The following is a 21,576-nucleotide window of genomic DNA, read 5'->3' on the forward strand; positions in this document are numbered from 1 at the left end:
TTCCTCCATTCTCTTCATTTGTTTAATTAAATAGAATGGTGCCTCCTCCTGATATACCAGCACCATTCTATCAAAGAGTTTTCCAAAGCTTTCATGAAGGAAAATTTATTCATGTTTTTGGTTTGAATCTTCTACCTATTCCTCTTAAATCATAGCCAGAAATGAACGGGGAAATTAGACTTCATAAGAAGGAGTTTAATGAAACCTATGTCTATTTTGTGTTTTCCTTTAAAAGAATTGAGACTAGCTATCATTCTAAGCTTTACTAACTGTTAGCATTATTGTTATTGGTATTTACAAACTTGATCTTGTAGCAACCAACAACATGTGATTCTGATTTACTGTTTACAACATCCATATCACTTCAAAGTTTCTGCTCCTGAATATATTCTAATGTCACAGGAAAGAAGTTGTACTAATTGACTCCTTCATGTCTTATTTTCATTTGATATGAGATGATTCAATATGGAAGCTGAGAAGAAAGAGCTTATCAAAACCAAGCAAAACAAAAACAGAAATAATGGTCTGCCTATTTTTCTCCAAACATATGTCTATGTCTGTTCAATATCTAATATTTATAGCTATACTTATCCCTATTATACATATAAGTATGTATATTTATATTAAATATTTCTTATACCAAAAACATATTGCCAGTTATAGTTTTTTCCTTATGTGATAAACTTACTGAAACTTCCAAAGCAAAAACCACCACCATGAATATAGATGACAGCTGGTCTTCGGATTTCTGACTTTCTCTTTGGCAAGTACAAACGTACTGGAGTATCAACAAATTTTGTATCGGTCACTGTGACATTTTCATCTGAGAGTGGCTGTGTATAGTCCAGACTGAATATCATGGAAATTAAGTCCCCATGTTTCATAATACCTAAGTTTTCAAAACACATATCCTGTAAAAGCAAAACAAAATTGAACATTTTCATCTTATATTACACCAAATTTGTAATATTTATTTCCAAGTAATACTGTATAGACTTTATTCCATACTTTTTTGCCTTTGAAAATCTAAAGTATCCTGTATTTTATTAGTAACTGGGTCATTCAAAAGCTGTCAATTAACTGGAAGTTATTTTATAATTGTAAATTCTTACCTGGAAAATTTCCAGGTCTTATAACATCTTTTCTTTTCTTTTTGTTTTATAGGAATGTTGTCATATTTTTCTTCTTTATTGTTCATTTTATCTAATCCAAAATTTTAAAAGTTCTCTTATGCTCACACTAACAGTTATTTAATGCCCTGGTTATCTTTTTTTTTCTTTTTATTGCTTTTTATTTATTTATTTTAATCCAATTTAGTTAACATTCAGTGTAGTATTGGTTTCAGGAGTTGAACCCAGTGATTCATCACTTACATATAACACCCAGTGCTCAGCCCAACAAGTGCCCTCCTTAGTGCCCATCACCCATTTAACCCATACTCCCAATTACCTCCCCTCGAACAACCCCTAGTCTGTTCTCTGTATTTAAGAGTCTCTTATGGTTTGTCTCCCTCTGTTCTTATTTTTCCTTTCCTTCCCCTATGTTCATCTGTTGCATTTGTTAAATTTCACATGAATGAAATCATATGGTATTTGTCTTTCTCTGCCTGACTTATTTTGCTTAGCAAAATATATTCTATCTCTATCCATATTGTTGCAAATGCAAGATTTCATTCTTTTTCATCACTGAGTAGTATTCCAATTTGTGTGTGTGTGTGTGTGTGTGTGTGTGTGTGTGTGTGTGTGTATGTGGGTATGGGTATATGTATATATACACACACACATACCCATACACACATACATACACACCATATTTTCTTTATGCATTCATCAGTTGATGGACATTTGAGCCTTTTCATATTTTTGGCTATTGTCACTATTGCTGCTATGAACACTGGAGTCCATATGCCCCATCAAATCAGTACTTTTGTATCCTTTGGATAAATGCCTAGTAGGGCAATTGCTGGATTGTAGGGTAGCTCTATTTTTAACTTTTTGAGGAAGCTCCACACTGGTTTCCATAGTAGCTGCACCAGTTTGCATTCCTACCAACAGTGCAAAAGTCTTCCTCCTTCTCCGCCTTCTTGCCAACATCTGTTGTTTCCTTAGTTGTTAGTTTTAGCCATTCTGACAGGGGTGAGGTGGTATCTTGTTGTCGTTTTGATTTGTATTTCCCTGATGATGAGTGATGTTGACCATCTTTTCATGTGTCTGTAAGCCATATGGATGTCATCTTTGGAAAAGTCTTTGTTCGTGTCTTCTGTCCATTTCTTCACTGGATTATTTGTTTTTTGGGTGTTGAGTTTGTTTGACACATTCTTTATAGGTATTTCATATTAACCCATTGTCTGATATGTTATTTCCAAATATCTTCTTCCATTCTGTAGTTTGCCTTTTAGTTTTGCTGATTGTTTCCTTCATTGTGCAGAAGCTTTTTATCTTGATGAGGTCCCAATAGTTTATTTTTGTTTTTGTTTAATGCCCTGTTTTCAGCTTTAAATAGCTGTGTCCTAGCACCCAACCCCCATCTCTCAATCCCATATTTGATAGCACTGAAAAAAAAATATCTCCCTGTTATTTCTGATAACTTTTCTAGGAAATTCGTGACATGTCACTGGGCAGTTTACCCAAAAGAAAAAAACTTAAAAATACATGGTCCATAGTACATCAAACACATTCCTACAATTATTTCAGAGTATGGTATTACAGGGTCTTAGAGAATGTCTAATTCCTATACTTTAACAATGAGGAAGCATGCAGAAGCCCTAAGTTGCAGCCAGTAAAGGTCAAAGCCAAATCTGCACTCATTTTTCCAGACCAACCACTTATACCATCACTTACTGAGTATATGATCTGAAGCAAATTACGCTCTACCTCAATTTTTTTATCTATACAATTGTAATCATAATAATAACAACAACAAATCCCTCAGTGGGCTGTTGTATGCTCTAAGTGAGTTAGGACTTCTAATGTACATAGAGGAGTGCCTACTACATGTACGTATTTAATGAATCTTGCCTTATTTAAGTATTCTTTACTACTAAAAATTCTTAAGTAATTTCATGCTAACTGAATATAATCAGGTAGAGTGTCCTTTAAGGCAAGATTTTGGGAAATGGGTAAATTAAGCTAATTTTTCATTTAGTGAAGTGAATTTTAAAAAGTGAATTGCTTTTTTTTCTCATTTCTCAGACATTTTGTTTTTGAGCTGGTAAGTATTTTTGAATAACAAAAGTATCACCTTAGAGATTATTTTGTGCTGTTCTACCATACATTATCTGTAATTCTCAGAGAAATCCTCTAAAGTATTTATGATTAATATCCCCATTTTATAGGTTAAAAATGTACAATGGAGGATTAAGGAAAGTTTAGAAGATTGGACATGCTTTCTTTTACCAAATTCAGCCTTCCAAGTTAACATATGACTTCATAGCAATACATTTTATTTATCAAGATTACTTCCTCAAAAACTTTACTTTTCACTTCCATTTCCTATGATACAGTAATCTACCGTACTGGTATCTCAACTTTGAGTTACAAAATTCAGTACTGACAAGAATAAAATTGGTTGTTGTTTTTGTTGTTGTTGTTGTTTTGAGAACAGCCAAGGACTGTTAATTTTACTAGAATAATCTTGCAAGTAAATACATGGGTGCTCTTCTTAGCATCTTTTTAAAAATAAAGAACAATCCATATACAATGTGAAATCTATAAGGTACATAATTGTGTTATAGATGGACAATGGTGGGAATAATTTGTAGCTGGAAAAGGAAAAGACTATGGAGTCGGCACTTGTTTCCCCACATCTTCTTTCATGTTATGTTAAATCAAGGAGTAGGAGCATTGGAGAAAGAGGCAGTTATGCTTAAGGTCAGCCGCTAGAAGTGATCAGGGAGAGAAATAGCAGGACTCGGCAGATGCAGACAGGAGATGGTTGCGTTTTCACAGAACCACTGTCTGCTGTGCAAAGTACCATGGGACAGCCTCTCCTTATATCATAGATTGTTCTCTCTTCTCTAATCATTTGCTGCTGCTTTGTCTTCTCCTTTCAGCTTCTTACTGTTTCCGTCACCAAATGACCTTTCTGGGAGCCACTTGGTTTGGCAGAAAGAGTACAAGTTTTGGAATGAGGCATTTGTGGCTTCAAATTTTGAAGTGGTCGCTTTCTAGCTGTGTGAGATCCTCTGAACTTCTTTTCCTCCTCTGTAAACTGGTCCAAATAGTTGGAAGGTAGTGGGGATTCAGAGAAGTATACATTACTGAAAACCTGTGTACTCTAAGAGCTGAAAAATGCTATTCTAACCATATCTCTGCCTTACCAAGAGCTGTTTTTGCTTGAATTCATAATCGACCCTGCATATTTCAAGTCAGACAATCTCTGAAATCTAGAAATTTTGATTAAAGATAAGCAATGGAGTGGCACCTGGGTGGCTCAGTTGGTTCAGTGTACGACTTTAGCTCAGGTCATGATCTCACAGTTCGTGGGTTCGAGCCCTGCATCGGGCTCTGTGCTGACAGCTCAGAGTCTGGAGCCTGCTTTGGATTCTGTGTCTCCCTCTCTCTCTACCCCTCCCCCACTCATGCTCTGTCTCTGTCTCTAAAACATGAGTAAACCTTAAAAAATTTAAAAAAAGATAAGCAGTGGAAACCAATGAAATACTGAGAGCCCTAAATTAACACCAAATAGGCACAAGTCTCAATAATGTTGATAAGTATCACTTATATATAAGTAAAATATAACTGGAAACTCAAATACGTTAAATATAACTCGAATGTAAGGTATCAAGTAAGCTTCAAAGCTTTCCTGTCAAGAATACCACTTATGCATATCACAGTATGCACAAACTTTACATCTGGATACAAACTCCTGGGGCGCCTGGGTGGCGCAGTCGGTTAAGCGTCCGACTTCAGCCAGGTCACGATCTCGCGGTCCGGTAGTTCGAGCCCTACGTCGGGCTCTGGGCTGATGGCTCGGAGCCTGGAGCCTGTTTCTGATTCTGTGTCTCCCTCTCTCTCTGCCCCTCCCCCGTTCATGCTCTGTCTCTCTCTGTCCCAAAAATAAATAAAAAACGTGGGATACAAACTCCTTAGAAGCAAGAATTCTGTCCCACTCTGTTTGCACAGATGTAGATATAGCTAGTTTTATAACTTAAGTTAATTTTGTGTAATTAATTTTTTCTAAAAAAGAAGCAATGGTTATTTCAAAACAGTAATTTCTAAAAAGTTCAAAAGCACTGATTTTTAGTCAACAAGGCATCCCAATATCCAGAAGAAAAAATGTTAATCTTACCATAAATGTGCAGGTTTTAGCAACTGTAAATAAGGCTATTACTTTCCAGTATTCTTCAATGTTGCCTGGAATGGTGATATAAATGTAAGAAGCACAGAGAGCACAAAACAGACCCAAACAGAGAGCTTTGAACCCCATAATATCCCTTTCTCCAGTCTCTTCACAGTGCTGAGAAAAAGAGATTCTGAGACAGATACTGCAAGACATTAGTTAAAGCCTTAATTATTATTAAGCAACTCCTACAGTGTTTCTTCACCCTATGACGCTGTCATCTTCCTAAAGCATGATAGGTGTGAGTCAGAGCCTAGATGAGAATTCTTAATAAGCCACAAAATCCAATTTTGTGATTGGTTGGTTGCAGCATTTTGTAAGAAGAGGTTTAAAAAAACTAGCTAATATTTCATCAAGATCCTGGCTCATAAAATTAGCATGGATTACTAACTCTGTTGCTTGTTGTGCTGGACCAAAATTTGAGCTAAAAGATAAGGGGTGTGGGGACTTTTCCACATGACATTATTCATCAAGTTGGAACTTTAATAGTCTGAAGTACAACAAGGCTCGGTATAAGTATCTCAGGAAACACTTTTTAAAGAGATTGTATAGTGACTTTATTCTAATGGTTAACTGGTAAATCTTTAAAATCAATCTACACCAAGTAGCCTAGTGTGGCAGGCAACCACAAGCGCAAATATTGGACTTAACGCTTGCTGCAACCTAAGATAGCCTGAGAAGCTCCTATCCATAAAGCTGATCATTTCAATGTTCTTTAGAGATGTAAGGCACTGGAGATTTTCTGTCTGATCTGTTAGGCCCTAGGAATTAAAAGAACAGTCATAAATCAATAAATCCACAATTCTCAAGCTCATTCCCAGAGATTGGGACTTAAAGAAAGTAAATTTTAGTGACAGAATTAAATTCAATCAGGAGTCTAATTTAAGTATATACTGGACCTCTTGAAAGCATAAGTATTAACTTCAAAGTCTCTCCTAAACTTTATTACAACAATTTTTATTTTTTTTCATTTACATTGCAGTTTCCCTGAATCCCCCAGGAGTAATTTAGGAATATTATTTGTTTTTCAAACTACAACACTATAAAAAGTGCTTTCACTATTAATAATGCATTTAAACTGGAACTTTCCTGGAGAAACTGGTACTAACAGACCTACCCTAATTATGTAACTCTTTGATCACATTCAATTGCTAAATACATATTTTTAATAAATTAATGTATGAACAAGTTAAGTGATTAATTAATGCTTACGAATATTGGGAAGGGGGAAATCTTAAGTTCACCGACAACAATGAAGTTTGAAAACTAAAATCAGGAGTGGTCATTGATGACAAAGACTGAGAGGAGAATAGAGTTAAAGTTAAGATAAAGTTTCTGCCTTCACATCACATGTCTCTCCTACTCCACCCCCACCCCATGCACATATGCATGCACACACACACACTCACAGAAGGGGACTGGGAAGAAACAGAAATAATGTTATCAGGCTAAATATTTGCTGTACCTGTGTGAACATGAAGGCCCTAATCAGAAGCAGTTAGGAGATATAATCAAAGTATACCAAGAAGTATGCAGAAGGTGTTTGGAATCTTTCAAAAGCCAGATATCATGTAGCTGATGTGGTTTTTTCTCATATTTTGAACAATGAACAGAGGCATCTGATGTAATGACTGAATTACTTTGATCATGGCAGTTTGCCTAACACATAGTAAGCAATCAAGAAATATTACCTGTTATTGTCATGACATGGTTTTTTCTCATATTTGGAAAGATGAACAGAGGTATCTGATGTAATGACTGAATTACTTTGATCACACAGTTTGCCTAACACATAGTAAGCAATCAAGAAATATTACCTGTGTAATATTACTAGTGTTATTTTATTATTGCTGACATCAAAGAAAAGAGGTAACTTAAGAATATGGGATCCTCCAAGAAGACCCAAATCTATGTAGTGAGGTTATAGCGGGACTTTAGATCTCTGACTGTAGTCAAATGTTAAAAGCATCTGAAGAGCTAGAGAGAGGGGTGAAGACAAGGAGAAAATGCCCCCCAAATTTATTTCACTTTGCAGTTCCTTAGATTCAGCCCTAGGTTTCTAAAGATCTCTAACTTTCACAATTTTGCAAGTCCCTTGGGTCACCATTGTTCAGTATGGAAGGAGAACATATCAGATGCACAACATGAAGAAGGAATAAAACTAATACCATCTCCTCCAAGATTCAATGGCTGTGGGTCTTTTCCTACTTTAAAGAGCTGTCAACAGCATCGTACTAGGTCTGTCTTTAATCTTCATTTTATTTTACTCACTAAATGAAAGAAAGGTAGTGTTTTTTGCATACAATAGTTTCTTTTGGCATTTTTTTGCCTTTGGCTTGTGAGATTACAAAAACACCATGCACTCAGTTGACAGCAAAGTGTGCTTAGTTTCCCCACAGGTTTCCACCACACAATATTATAATCAGTCAACTAACATCTGTGGAGTATCATCTCAATTCTATGCAGATTGGACAATCTCAAACATCTTTATATTTTTCCCATTTCCTCCAAGATAAAATCCAAATTTTTCCGTAGCACATTGTATGTTTCTATTCATCTTCACAGAGTCTCTCCTTTGATCCTACAATCCAGGTCAACTTCAACTACTGAAAGTTATCCTATAGCAACAAGCCGTATAAGCCCTCTGGAGCTTTTGTCGTATCTCTTTTCCTAGAGAAAGCTTCTCAAGTTCTCTCTGCTCATACCTGCTTATCAAACACTTTTCCTGCTTTGAATATTCAAGGCAGTCACTTCTATGATGCTTTTTGTGATCCCTGACAGATAGGACTGATCAATTTCCCTTTCTTTACACCCTCCTAAAGAAGTGTAGACTTTTGCCATAGTCCCAGTAACACTAAACTGAATTTACATAGTAGGCATGAATCTCTCTTAATGGTATGTACAAATATTTCTTTAAACCCTGTTATAGACTGAATGTTTCTATTCCCCCAAAATTTACATGCTGAAAATTTAATGATCAAAGTGATTGTATTAGGAAGTGACCTCTGGGGAGCTGATTATGTCATGAAAGTAGATCCCTCATGAGTGGGATGGTGCCCTTATAAAAGAGACTTCAGACAGCTCCTTTGCCCCTTTTGCCAGTGAGGACACAACAAGGAGATGGCTGTCTGTGAACCAGGAAGCAGTGCCTCACCAAACAGCAAATCTGCTGAACCTTGATCTTGGGCTTTTCTGACTCCAGAATACTGAGAGATACATGTTTGTCTTTTAGCTACTCAGCCTACAGTTTGGTTTTGTTTGTTTGTTTTTTTATAGCAGACTAAGACAAACCACAAACAACATTAACATCAATGTATTATGCCAGTTAGGCATTACAAATAAAACATAAATAGGTCAGGGACAAGACAAGGATCCTGCTTCACCTCTATTACTTGACACTACACTGGAAGTTCTAGGTAGAGCTACCAGATAAGAAAAGAAAAGCCCATCCAAATTGGAAAGGAAGAGACAAAGCTATCTTGATTTGCAATTTACATGGTCTTTTTAAAAATGTTTATTTTGAGACTGAGAGAGAGCAAGCAATGGAGAGAAAGAAAGAGAGAGACAGAGGGAGAGAACCCAAAGCAGGACCCACACTGTCAGTGCAGAGCCTGATGTGGGGCTCAAACTCACAAACCGTGAGATCATGACCTGAGCTGAAATCAAGAGTGAGACACTCAACTGACTAAGCCACCCAGGCACTCCTGCAATTGACATGATCAGAGGTATAGAAAACCCAGTAAACCCACAAGAAAGATACCAGAGTTAATAAAATAATTCAGCAAAGTTGCAGAGTACTAGACCAACATGTAGCTGTTCACTAGCAATTACAAAGGAAGTTAGGAAAGTAATTCTGTTTACAATAGCAATGAAAAGACTTACATACTTAGGAATAACTCTAACCAAGGAGGTGAGAAGCTTGCATGTTGAAAACTATAAAACAGTGCTGAAAGAAACTTTAAAATACATTAAAAAAATAGAAAGACATAACATGCTCATGGATAGGTAGACTTAACATTGTTAAGATGTCAATACAACCCAAAGTAATCTATAGATTTAATGCAATTCCTATCAAAATTCCAACAGTCTTTTCCACATAAGTGGAAAAGCCAATCTTTCAATTTGTATGGAATTGCATGGGGCTCCAAATAGACAAAACAATCTTGAAAAATAATAAAAGAGTTCCATACTTCCCATTTGGGGCCAGTGGAAGTTACTACTGAATCAGAAAATATCTGAAAGCAAGACACTCTACTTTTTAACACTTCATAAAAACTGAAGCAGGAACTCTTGATATTAGAAGAAAATATCTGAACTGTCTCTTTCTACAAGTTCAAAAAGCCAAATTAAAAAAAATGGTGAAGAAGAAAAGTATCAAAGTCCAAGTCTCATACAAAATATACAACATAGACAAGAAAACTAAAATAGAAAAAACAGAAAGAAATAAACACAACTAACCATTTATATCAAGAAATGCAATGTGGAAAAGGAAAAAATTAAATATTGAAAAGAAAAGAAGGGGTCGTCTGGGTGGCTCAGTTAGTTAAGCATCCGACTCTTGATTTCAGCTCAGTTCATAATCTCAGGGTTTGTGAGATCAAGCCCCGTGTTGAGCTCTGTGCTGACAGTGTGGAGCTTGCTTGAGATTCTCTCTCTGCCTCTGTCTCGCACACTCTCTCCCGCTCTCTCACTCTCTCTCAAGAAAAAAATAAATAAAATAAAACATTCTTTAAAAATAAAAGAGATAAATGATATTCAAGGGAAAGTGACAAATTTAAAGATAGGCAAATAAATGACAAGTTGGACAATTGCAGTTATTAAAAAAATTAAAACAAGAGAAAAATATTAAAAACTATAATTGAAGAAACTTTCCTAAAATTAAAACAAAACCTTGAAAATACATAATTAGATACTGCTTTTGTGTACCTGAGAATATTGAACCAGAATAGCCAACAGCAAGATATATTCTTGTAAGTTACTATACTGAAAAGAACAAAGGAAAGAAATTATATCTTCAGGCAAAAAGTCATTTGGCTTATGAAGGAAAAAATTAGACTATCATGAGAACTTAATTATCATTATTCATGTCAGGAGAAAATATAATACATATATAACATACTTAATAGAAATAATGTGACTAAATAATTTAATATCTGGAATTATTCAACATATAATAAATCAGTGTATTGTACCAAGAGTGTTTCGTAAGAAATCTAGTAGAGAATGAGCTTCATGTAATCAAAATTAATAGTGAGACAACCTAAATACTGCTTAACATTATTAAATATATTGTTATTGTAGAGTCAGTGTTCAATTATGGTTAAAAAGGGGCGGGTGTAGTAGTAAGGGCATTGTAGTCTAATAGCACCAAAAGGTGAAAGCAGATCAAGTAAGGAAGAAAAGAAAGAGCAGAGAGAAAAAAAATTTAACTGTTTTTAGTCATCAAAATTAGTGGTGGTGACGTTCATATTGTTATTCTAAGACCACTAAATTTGTAAGGTGAGTAAAAACAAGTAAGAAATTGTGGGACAGGGGTGTCTGGATGGGTCAGTTGGTTAGGCACCAGACTCCTGATTTCCATTCAGGTCATGATATCACAGTTCGAGAGTTCAACCCCTATGTGGGGCTTTGTGCTGACAGCGCTGAGCTTGCTTGGGATTCTCTCTCTCCCTAACTCTGCCCCTTCTCCGCTAAAACTCCTTTTCTCTCTCTCTCAAAATAAACATTAAAAAAAATTGTGGGATGTCTTTATTCTCTCATATATATGTTTCCCCAAGTGCCTAGATTCTTGGGTTGTCAGTGTGCAAAAAAAGGGAAGTGATACTAAAGAGATCAAGTAAAAACCCTATGGTCTTGAATTTGAGATGGAAATAACAAACTATTTACTATCAAGGATATCAAGAATTATTTTTTCTTTTAAAATAGGTATTCGTTGGGGCGCCTGGGTGGCGCAGTCGGTTAAGCGTCCGACTTCAGCCAGGTCATGATCTCGCGGTCCGGGAGTTCGAGCCCCGCGTCAGGCTCTGGGCTGACGGCTCAGAGCCTGGAGCCTGTTTCCGATTCTGTGTCTCCCTCTCTCTCTGCCCCTCCCCCGTTCATGCTCTGTCTCTCTCTGTCCCAAAAATAAATAAACGTTGAAAAAAAAAATTAAAAAAAAAAATAGGTATTCGTAAAAATTCCTAGTTTTGCCCGCTGAATAACCCTACTGCTCAGATTGTGGTATTGAAATATCACCACCATTAAAATAAATCAAATATTAAAGGAAAACCAGGGATCTGGGATTAATGGCTAATCCAAGATCTCTTTCATAAAATGTGTAAAATGAGCCTGGAAAATATTGACATATCAGGTTGCAAAGAATATCATACCAAGAGTCATATCAAGAGGACTGCAAGGAGCTTCCACTGGCCCAAAGAGGGAATACTGAACTACTTTAACACGAAATTAATCAACATGGGGCACCTGGATGGCTCAGTCAGTTGAGTGTCCAACTCTTGATTTTGGCTCAGGTCATAATCACATCACTTGTGGGGTCAAGCCCCACATAGGGATTCTCTCTCTCCTTGTCTCTCTGCCCCGCCCCTGTTCCCTTGCACTCTCTCAAATAAAATAAATAAACAAAAAATGCTTTAAAAAAAGAGAAATTAACCAATAAAATAGGCTTTAATTCTCAAATGTGTACTGATATGTTATTTTTTAATTAATCGGTTGATTACATCCTGAAGATAACAGGGAATCAATTCGCTATCTTGAAAAGAGGAAATGAATACAAGGAAATAAATACTAAAAATGAAGGTAACCATCTTGCATAATACTTTCAAGGTAATGTATAAAAGAAATAATCAAATTAAAATATCATTTTGCAATCTCCACTGAATTAATAAATCTGTATTTTCAGCCTCGATGGCTTTTAACCTAACATGTAGTGACAAATACGTGCTTCCTGATGAAATAAAGCCCCATCAGATATATTCTTGCTAAACAGATTGAACCTAAGTCTGGTCAAACCTCTGGATTCCAACTGATAATTCCCAGGAAACACAGAAGACAGAGGAACATGGTAAACTGCCAAGAAGTGTGCAGTCAGCAAAATCTAGACTGTAGGAAACCGTACAGGCTGAGATTCTTCCACAGATAAATTAGAAATAAAGTGTACTTGTAGGAGAGCCCAGTGGCCAAAGGAAAAAAAAAAAGTATGAACCGTACTTGGAGATTGATTCAGAACACTGCCATGTTTCAAGTTGTGAAAGAATAAACTAGAGTTTCTAGGGATTCATACTTGGGTGATAATATTATATAGAAATGCAGTGAAGCTATAACTAAAATTCAGAACAGTGGTTCCATTTGGAAAGAGGGGAGAGTAGTGATTTAATTGTGACACAAGGATGGGCACATGGGTAACTTGGCAAAGTTGCATTTCTTAACCAGAATGGCGGTTGATACGGGTCTTCACAGTATCCTAATTCATTAACTATATACTTGTTTAATGTGGTTTATCATATCTGTTTGATTTTACAGTAAAAAGTGTTTTGAAATAAACATAGTCTAACAACATATAAAAAAAATTAACTCCATAACCTAATATAAGACATAAAACTATTCAACTAGAAGAAAACATGGGGAAATTGGATTTGGCCATGATTTCTTGGATATAACACCATAAGCACAGTCAGTGAAGCAAAATAGACAAAAATTAAACTAAAATTTTTCAGGGAATCAAAGGAGTCAATCAACAGAGTGAAGAGTGGGGGTGCCCTGGAGGCTCAGTTATGCATCCAACTCTTGGTTTCAGCTCAGGTCGTGATGTCATGGTTCATGGATTCAAGCCCCATGCTGGGCTCTGTGATGACAGTGCAGAACCTGCTTGAGATTCTTTCTCTCTTTTCTCTCTGCCCCTGCTCTGCCTGTTCTCTCTCTCTCTCTCTGTCTCTCTCTCTAAGTAAATAAACTTAAAACAAAAGCAGAGTGAAAAGAAAACCAGTGGAATGGGAGAAAATATTTTCAAATCATATATCTGATAAGAGGTTAATATCTAGAATATATAGACAACTTCTACCACCAACAACAAAAACAAACAACATCCTTAAAAACTGGGCAAAAAACTTGAATAAACAGTCCTCCAAATATGATATACAGATGGCCAAAAAGCACACAAAAATATGTTCAACATCTCTATTCATAAGACAAATGCCAATCAAAACCACAGTGCGATATCACCTTATAGCATTAGTATGGCTATTATTCAGAAAAACAAAACATAACATGTGGGTGTGAGGATATGGAGAAATGGAATACTTGTGCACCGGGTTACATTAATGTAAATGTAAGATGGTGCAGTCATGTGGAAAACGGTATGAAGATTACTCATAAAATTAAAAGTAGAATTATCATGTGATCCAGCCATCGCACTTCTGAGTGAGATGAAAGAGAATGAAAAGCAGAATCTCAAAGAGATATTTGCACACCCATGTTCACTGCAGCATTATTCCCCATAACCAAAAGGCGGAAGCAACCCAAATGTCTAACAACAGATAACTGGATAATGAAAACATGGCATATACATATATTAGAATACTACGCAGCTTTTAAAAAGAAGGAAATCATGTCATATGCTACAACATGAATGAAACTTGAGGACATTATGCCAAGCAAGAGTCAGCCAGTCACAAAAGAACAAATAGTGTCAGATTTTACTCATATGAAGTATCCAAGACAGTCAACATGATAGAAACAGAAAGTAAAAAGCTATTGCCAAGGCCTCTGGGCAGGAAAGAGGGGAATCAGTGTTCAGTTGGTGAAGAATTTCAGTGATGCAAGATAAAAAAAGTTCTAGTGATCTGTTGTAAAACAACGTGAAGATATTTAACACTACTACTGAACTGTACACTTAAAAATGGTTAACGTGATAAATTCACTGTGATGGGCTTTTTTAAGCCCACATTTTAAAAAATGGGCAGTAATTCTCATGACTAGAACCATAATAAGAGTTGCTTTAATATAGCGTAAAAATAGAATAAACATAGTCTGATAGCATTCTTAAATATCCATATATTGGTCACAGAAATCAAATCTAAAATATAGTATGCAAAAATATTGGCATTCAACATATTACAAAACATATTTCAAGAAACATATGGTCTAGTTGGCAGCTGGTGTAGCTACATTGCTCGAGGCAAGAATCATTTCTTGCCTATAGACAAAGAAACTATAGATAGATAGATAGATAAAGAAACTATAGATAGATAGATAAAGAAACTATAGATAAAGAAACTCACCAAATAGTGACAAAAAATTTTTATGCACCTAGATGACAGATCAATTCCATACTCTAGTAAACTAGCCTCAAAATAGGGACAGAAAAAACATAAAACTCAAAAAGAAACTGAAAAATTCACTGCATTAATGAGAGAATTTTAATACCTCTTTCCTATCATTAAGAGATCAAGTAGATAAAAGTTTTAGGAAAGATGTGGAAGATTTATACAGCACATTAACAAGCTCAAACTCATGGTATAAGTGGACTGTTTCAACCAACAATTAAAGATTAATATTCTTTAGAAATGCATATGAACGTATACACAAATTGATCACATGTTATGCAATAACCCTAATCTCAAGAAGTTTTGTAGGACTGTAACATACTGACCATACTGATAAGACTGACAGGTCTTATCACAATTAGGTTAAAAACTAAAAAAAAAATAATCTCTAAACAACTAAATATCAAAAAAAGACTCAATTGAAATAGAAAATACTAAGAAAAAAATAGACATTAACAAGTATAGAAAGCCATTTAACAACAGGAGAAAATCTATGCTAAATTCTAAAAAAAAAAATCTTAAAATTTATGAGTTATGCATCCATGGCAAATTCTCCATTTTTCCTAGCTCTCACCAATAAATGAAAGATCAGCTGTATAGAGACATAGTGTATGCATATGAATGTATGTACATGTGCGTTTGTACACACTCTTTTCTCTTTATTTCAGTGGTGAATTCTACTGAGAAAGGGTCACAAAAACCTATCATAGAGCAGTTAAATACCTCTTAAGAAGTGAATGGAAAGCTGCATATGTGCTTCTCTGGTGTTTGAGGAGGGTAAGAGGTAGCATCTTCCTGGCACAAGGAAAGCCTCAGGCATGTAGAAGGTGTTGGTTTGGTGGCCTCATTATATACAGCTAAAGCCACGGAGACAGACAGACCTGGAGACAAAGACAGGCTTTGTAAGACAAATGTGGGAATTTGAGCTCTATCCTGAAGGAACTGGGGAAACGCTCCATGCTGTAGAGGGTGATCATATGTTCCTCTCACCTGAGGTCATCACCTTCACAATTACCTTGGTTTACACAATACATTATTTGGACATCCATCTATAAAGGTATTTAAAGAAAACACAAGTCTGACCTGGTATAGTTAGGCTGAGAGGGGAAAGGTACTGGAAAAAACACCCAAACACCCACAGAAGATCAGATAACTCCGAATTGTGTGTGATGCAAACACATGCAGAGAGGACAGAGATCTTCCTCCTGTTGCTTCATAAGGCAGAAATTCACAAACTAAATCCCTGGAGTCATGACCTTTAACTTGGAACTGTAACACCAGGCCTGAATATTTCAGCAAGGAGGAGAAACAATACAAGCTAAAGCCCGATGAGAGAAAAACTCTCTAAAGGCCTGGTCTTTAAAGGAAGCCCTTTAGATTTCTTTCCAAGTCAGCACGAGTGTACATAAACTTTACTGAAACCGAAAGCCTGATTTATGGCCCACCAAATGTATGTTGTATACCTGGTTTGTAAATGAGCAGCCTGAAAGAAAATCATGTTGTCTTTAAGATGGTCATCAATGCTTCTAGTCCCTGCATTCCTTGATGTTAAAACTCATGATTCCTGTCTATATGTTAATCTAAATCTTTTGAACTTTCACAAAATGTACAAATATTCATTCTCTGTAAAAACTGTTCATTCTCTGGAACACTTTCTTCCCTGTGAGAGCCTGTTTAACAGGTAGCAATGGAAAACACTACCTGGTTCCTTTCACAGGACAAGTGAGACATATTGCTTACTCCTAAAATTTCTTTTAATATTTTTAATTATTCTTGAATTATTATTCATATCTTTAGTATTTTTACAACTTATTTTTATTTATCATATAATATGGTGTTCCACTTTATTTTCCTCAAGTTTTTATTTGAATTCAAGTTAGTTAACATATACCTGTCGTATTGGTTTCAGGAGTAGAATTTAGTGGCTCATCACCTACATATAGTACCCAGTGCTCACAACTGCCCTCCTTAAAGCCCATCACACATTTACCCCATTCCCTCACCCACTTCCCCTAAGGCAACCCTCAGTTTGTTCTCTATAGTTAAGAGTCTCTTTTGGTTTGCCTCCCCATTTTTATCTTGTTTAATTTCCTTCCCTTCCCCTATGTTCATCTGTTTTGTTTCTTAAATTCACATGAGTGAAATCATAGGCTGTTTTTCTTTCTCTGATTTATTTTGCTTAGCATAATACATTCCCACTCTATCCACATCATTGCAAATTGCAATATTTCAATCTTTCTGATAGCTGAATAATATTTCATTGTATATGTATATACCACATTTTCTTTATTCATTCATCAGTCAATGGACATTTGGGCTCTTTCCATAATCTGGCTGTTGTTGATAGTGCTGCTATAAACATTGGGGTACATGTGCTACCTCGAATTTTTGTATCCTCTGGATAAATACCTACTAGTGTAATTGCTGGGTCATTGGATAGTTCTGTTTTTTAACTTTTTGAGGAACCTCCATACTGTTTTCCACCAGTTTGCATTCCCACCAGCAGTGTAAGACGATTCCCTTATTTGTTTATCCTCGCCAATATCTGTTTTTTCCTGAGTTGTTAATTTTCACCATTCTGACAGGTGTGAGGTGATATCTCATTTTGGTTCTGATTTGTATTTCCCTGATGATGAATGATGTAAGCATTTCTTATTTGAGCATTTTTTCATGTATATGTTAGCCATTTGTATGTCTTCTTTGAAGAAATATCTGTTCATGTCTTCTGCCCATTTCTTAACTCGATTATTATATATATTTTTTGGATGTTGAGTTTGATAAGTTCTTTATAGATTTTGGACACTAGACCTTTATCTGATATGTCACTTGTAAATATCTTCTCTCATTCCATAGGTTGCCTTGTAGTTTTGTGGATTGTTTCTTTCATTGTGCAGAAGCTTTTTATCTCAATGAAGTACCAATAGTTCAATTTTGCTTTTGTGTCCCTTGCCTTCAGTGATGTGTCTAGTAAGAAGTTGCTCTGGCTGAGGTCAAAGTTTGTTGCTTGTGTTCTCCTCTAAGATTTTGATGGTTTCCTGTCTCACATTTAGGCCTTTTATCCATTTTGAATTTATTTTTGTGTATAAGAAAGTTGTCCAGGTTCATTCTTCTGTATGTGGCTGTCCAGTTTTCCCAACACCATTTGTTGAAGAGACTGTCTTTTTTACATTGGATATTCTTTCCTTGTTTGTCAAAGATTTGTTGATGATAAAGTTGTGGATCCATTTCTGGGTTCTCTATTCTGTTCCACTGATCTATTTGTTTTGTGCCAGTACCATACCCTCTTGATGATTACAGTTTTGTAATACAGTTTGAAATCTAGAATTGTGATGCCTCCACTTTGCTTTTCTTGTTCAACATTACTTTGGATATTTGGGGTATTTTTTGATTACATACAAGTTTTAGAATGTTTCTTCTAGCTCTGCGAAAGATGCCAATGTTATTATGATAACATGAAATATGTAGATTGTTTTGGGTAGAACAGACATTTTAACAGTACTTGCTCTTCCAATCCATGAACATGGAAGGTTTTCCATTTGTGTCTACAATTTATTTAATTAGTGTTGTATAGTTTTCAGAGTACAGATCTTTTACTTCTTTGGTTAGGTTGATTCCTAGGTATCTTATGGTTTTTGGTGCAATTGTAAATGGGATTGATTCCTTGATTTCTCTTTTTGCTGCTTCTTTGTTGGTGTATAGAAATGCAACCAATTTCTGTACATTGATATTATATTCTGTGACTTTCTTGAATTCACGTATCAGTTCTAGAAATTTTATGGTGAAGTCTTTCAGGTTTTCTACATAAAGTATAGTAACATCCATGAAGTGTGAAAGTTTGACTTCCTCCTTGCCAAGTTGGATGCCTTTTATTTCTTTTTATTATCTGATATCTCAGGCTAGGACTTCTAGTACCAAGCTGAACAACAGTGGTCAGAGTGGACAACCCTGTTGTGTTCTTGACCTTAGGGGAAAAGCTCTCAGTTTTTCTCCATTGAGGATGATATTAGCTATGGGCCTTTTGCATATGGCCTTTATGATATTGAGGTAAGTTCCATTTATCCCTACTTTCTTGAGGGTTTTTATTAAGAAAGGATACTGTGTTTTGTCAAATGCTTTTTCTGTAACTACTGAGAAGATCACATGGTTCTTATACTTTCTTTTATTAATGTGGTGTATCACATTCTCCATTAGCATGATAAATGGCTATTTCCTCATTTCCAATATGAAGGTGTCTAAAATGAGTCTCTTGTAAGAAGTATATCAATAAGTCTTGTTTTTTATCCATTATGATACCCTATGTGTATCATGTGTATTGGAGGATTTAGTCCATTTACATTCAGAGTAATTATTGATATGAATTTAGTACCATCGTGCTACCCAGAAAGTCACTATTCCTGTACATTGTCTCTGTTGCTACTAGTCTTTGTTGCCTTTGTCGCTCTTCCCCAAGTGTCGCCTTCAATAATTCTTGCAGAGCTGGTTTACTGTTTACAAACTCCGTTAGTTTTTCCTTGTGTTGAGAACTCTCTCTCTCCTTCCTTGCTAGATAAAGTATTCTTGGCTGCATATTTTTCCCTCTTAGCACATGATACATATCATGCTCCTCTCTTATGGCCTGCCAGTTTTCTGTGGATAGGTCTGCTGCTAACCTTATGCATCTACCCTTGTACATTAAGGACGTTTTGTCCCCAGCTGCTTTCAGAATTCTCAATCTTTGTATTTTGCAAATTTCACTATGATGTGTCTTGGTATTGTCCTGTTTTTGTTGATTCTGAGGGGAGTTCTTGGCCTCTTGGATTTGAATGCCTGTTTCCTTCCTCAAATTGGTGAAGTCCTCAGCTGTAATTTGTTCAAATAAACCTTCTTTTTCTCACTCTTCTTCTTCTGGGACTCCTTTTATACAGATATTATTATGCTTTGTGGATCACTTAAGTATATATTCATGATCTAATAGTTTCCTTTCCCCCTTCTTTTCAGCTTCATTATTTTCTGTAATTTTATCTTCTGTATTACCTAGCCATTCCTCTGTCTCTTCCATCTTCATTATGATTACATCCAGTTTTGCATTTCAGTTATACTGGCATTTTTTTATTTTGACCTGACTAGTTTTTAAGTATTTTATCTGGTGTCTTCTATGCTTTTCCCGAGCCCAGCTAGCATTCTTATGACTGTTGTTCTAAATTCTTGTTCAGATATATGGCTTATATCTGTTTTTGAGTAAATCCCTACATGTGGTTTCTTCTTGATCTGTCTTTTGAGCAGAATCCCTCTGTCATGTCATTTTGTCTAGGTTTCTCTTTCTTCATGTTATGAAAGCTTGTTATGTTTCCTGCTCCTGACAGTAATGCTATATTAAGAAGGGTTCATACACCGTCCAGGGCATAGCACTTCAGGAAGTGTTTCTGGTGTGTGCTTTGTGCACTTTGCTGTTGTGTTTTTGCTGCTCTTTTCCACAGGTCAGTCCTCTGTAGAGTTCCTCCTTTCTTGCATGGAGGATTATTTGGACCTTTAACTAGGTGTGCTTTGATTTGTTTGTTAAAATAAGCCCGATCCAAAAAAAGAGAAAATGAAAAGGAACTAACAAAACACCAAACAAAAAACTATAAGCCTGATTTCAAAGAAAACGAGAGAGAGAGAGAAAAAAAGGAAGCAAATGTAAAAACAACCAAACAAAAACTACAAGCCGAATCTAAAGAATGAAAAAAAAAAGAAATCCTGGTCCTATTTCTATCAGAACTGAAACTCACGCTTTGGAGCACTCTATGATGTGTACACTTGGCGCATGCATTTGTTCTATGTGCGACAGGCTTTCTGCACTGGTTCACAGTCAGACCTGCCTTAAGATGCACCTGCAATATGCAGAGGTTGGGGTTTGGTATAAGTGGCTCCAACCTGCATCGCGGGCACTTTTTTTTTTTGCTCACTGAGCAAAGTCCACTGAAGTCCAACAGTGCTGGTGGGTGGGGTGAAGATGACATCATCCCACTCTCTCCTCCCTGGAGAGGGGAGCTCTCACCCACCCCTATTCAGGAAACCCTTAAAGACAAGTGAACCAACTCCCCTCTTGGGTTTCAGACTTCTATCAGATACCTGCCTGTGCCAGGGCCTCCAACACCTGGCACCACAATCTCCTGTGTTTTATCTCTGGCATGGTTCGGATTCAAAACTCCAAATCTTAAAGAGCCTGACACGGTGTGGACCCACTCCCTTCCTCTGGAGGAGACTTCACTGTGCTATGTCTGGTGCCATTTTGTCCCAGAAAAGCAGCTGCATGACCTCACAGGTGCTTGGAGTTTATGTTGAAGTACAGTGAAAAACAGTGACCAAGTTATCTGCCCTCTCCATGCACTTCTGTCCTTTGCTGATGAATGGCCATTCAATGATGCTCTCTGGGTCTTTTGCCCTTGGAGAAGCAATATACCCTCCTCTGTATGTACTCCAAGAAGGGGAATGTTTTCTCCCCGTGCAACACAGGGGATACCTCCACCTTCCTTCTCTCCAGGAGCACCACTGCCCATGTGGCTTGACTATAGCATATGTTGTGGACTCCTAAAATCTCAGAATTTTGAGCTCTTCTGTTTGTAAAAACTTGCAATAGTCAGTTCCTCCCAACTCCCCATTTTGGCGAAGTGTTTTTCTAGTAGGAATCCTATGTGCTGCTGTTTCTCCCCAGCTCACTCTCTCCTCTCTCTGTGCCACTGTGGGCTTCTTTCCCCCAATTCACATCTCTGCACTTCATACCTGACAAGTTCTCGCCCTCTAATTGTGGAAATACTTCTCTTAATCCTCAGATCAATTTCCTAAATGTTCGAAATGATTTGATGTTAATCTAACTATGTTCGAGGAACAAGGCAAGTCCAGGGCCCCTTAATACTCTACCACCTTAATTAACCCTCTATTGTGTTCCACTTTTGTT

The 21,576-nt window shown here is 36.4% G+C and overlaps 1 protein-coding gene across 1 annotated transcript in view; it reads right to left on the reverse strand.

The window, feature by feature from the left end:
• The window catches only part of LOC122491840 (arylacetamide deacetylase-like 2), a 35,388-nt gene extending 29,926 nt beyond the window's left edge, over positions 1-5,462 (reverse strand). The window contains exons 1-2 of the mRNA XM_043595112.1: positions 5,290-5,462; positions 689-911 (exon numbers count right to left, since the gene is read on the reverse strand). Coding sequence (XP_043451047.1) covers positions 689-911; positions 5,290-5,427 — 361 coding nt within the window. The 5' untranslated portion in view covers positions 5,428-5,462. The remainder of the gene's footprint in view (positions 1-688; positions 912-5,289) is intronic.
• Between the last annotated feature and the right edge of the window lie 16,114 nt (positions 5,463-21,576).

This window comes from Prionailurus bengalensis, chromosome C2 (assembly GCF_016509475.1).
Source record: "Prionailurus bengalensis isolate Pbe53 chromosome C2, Fcat_Pben_1.1_paternal_pri, whole genome shotgun sequence".
In the NCBI taxonomy this organism is placed as follows: Eukaryota; Metazoa; Chordata; class Mammalia; order Carnivora; family Felidae; genus Prionailurus; species Prionailurus bengalensis.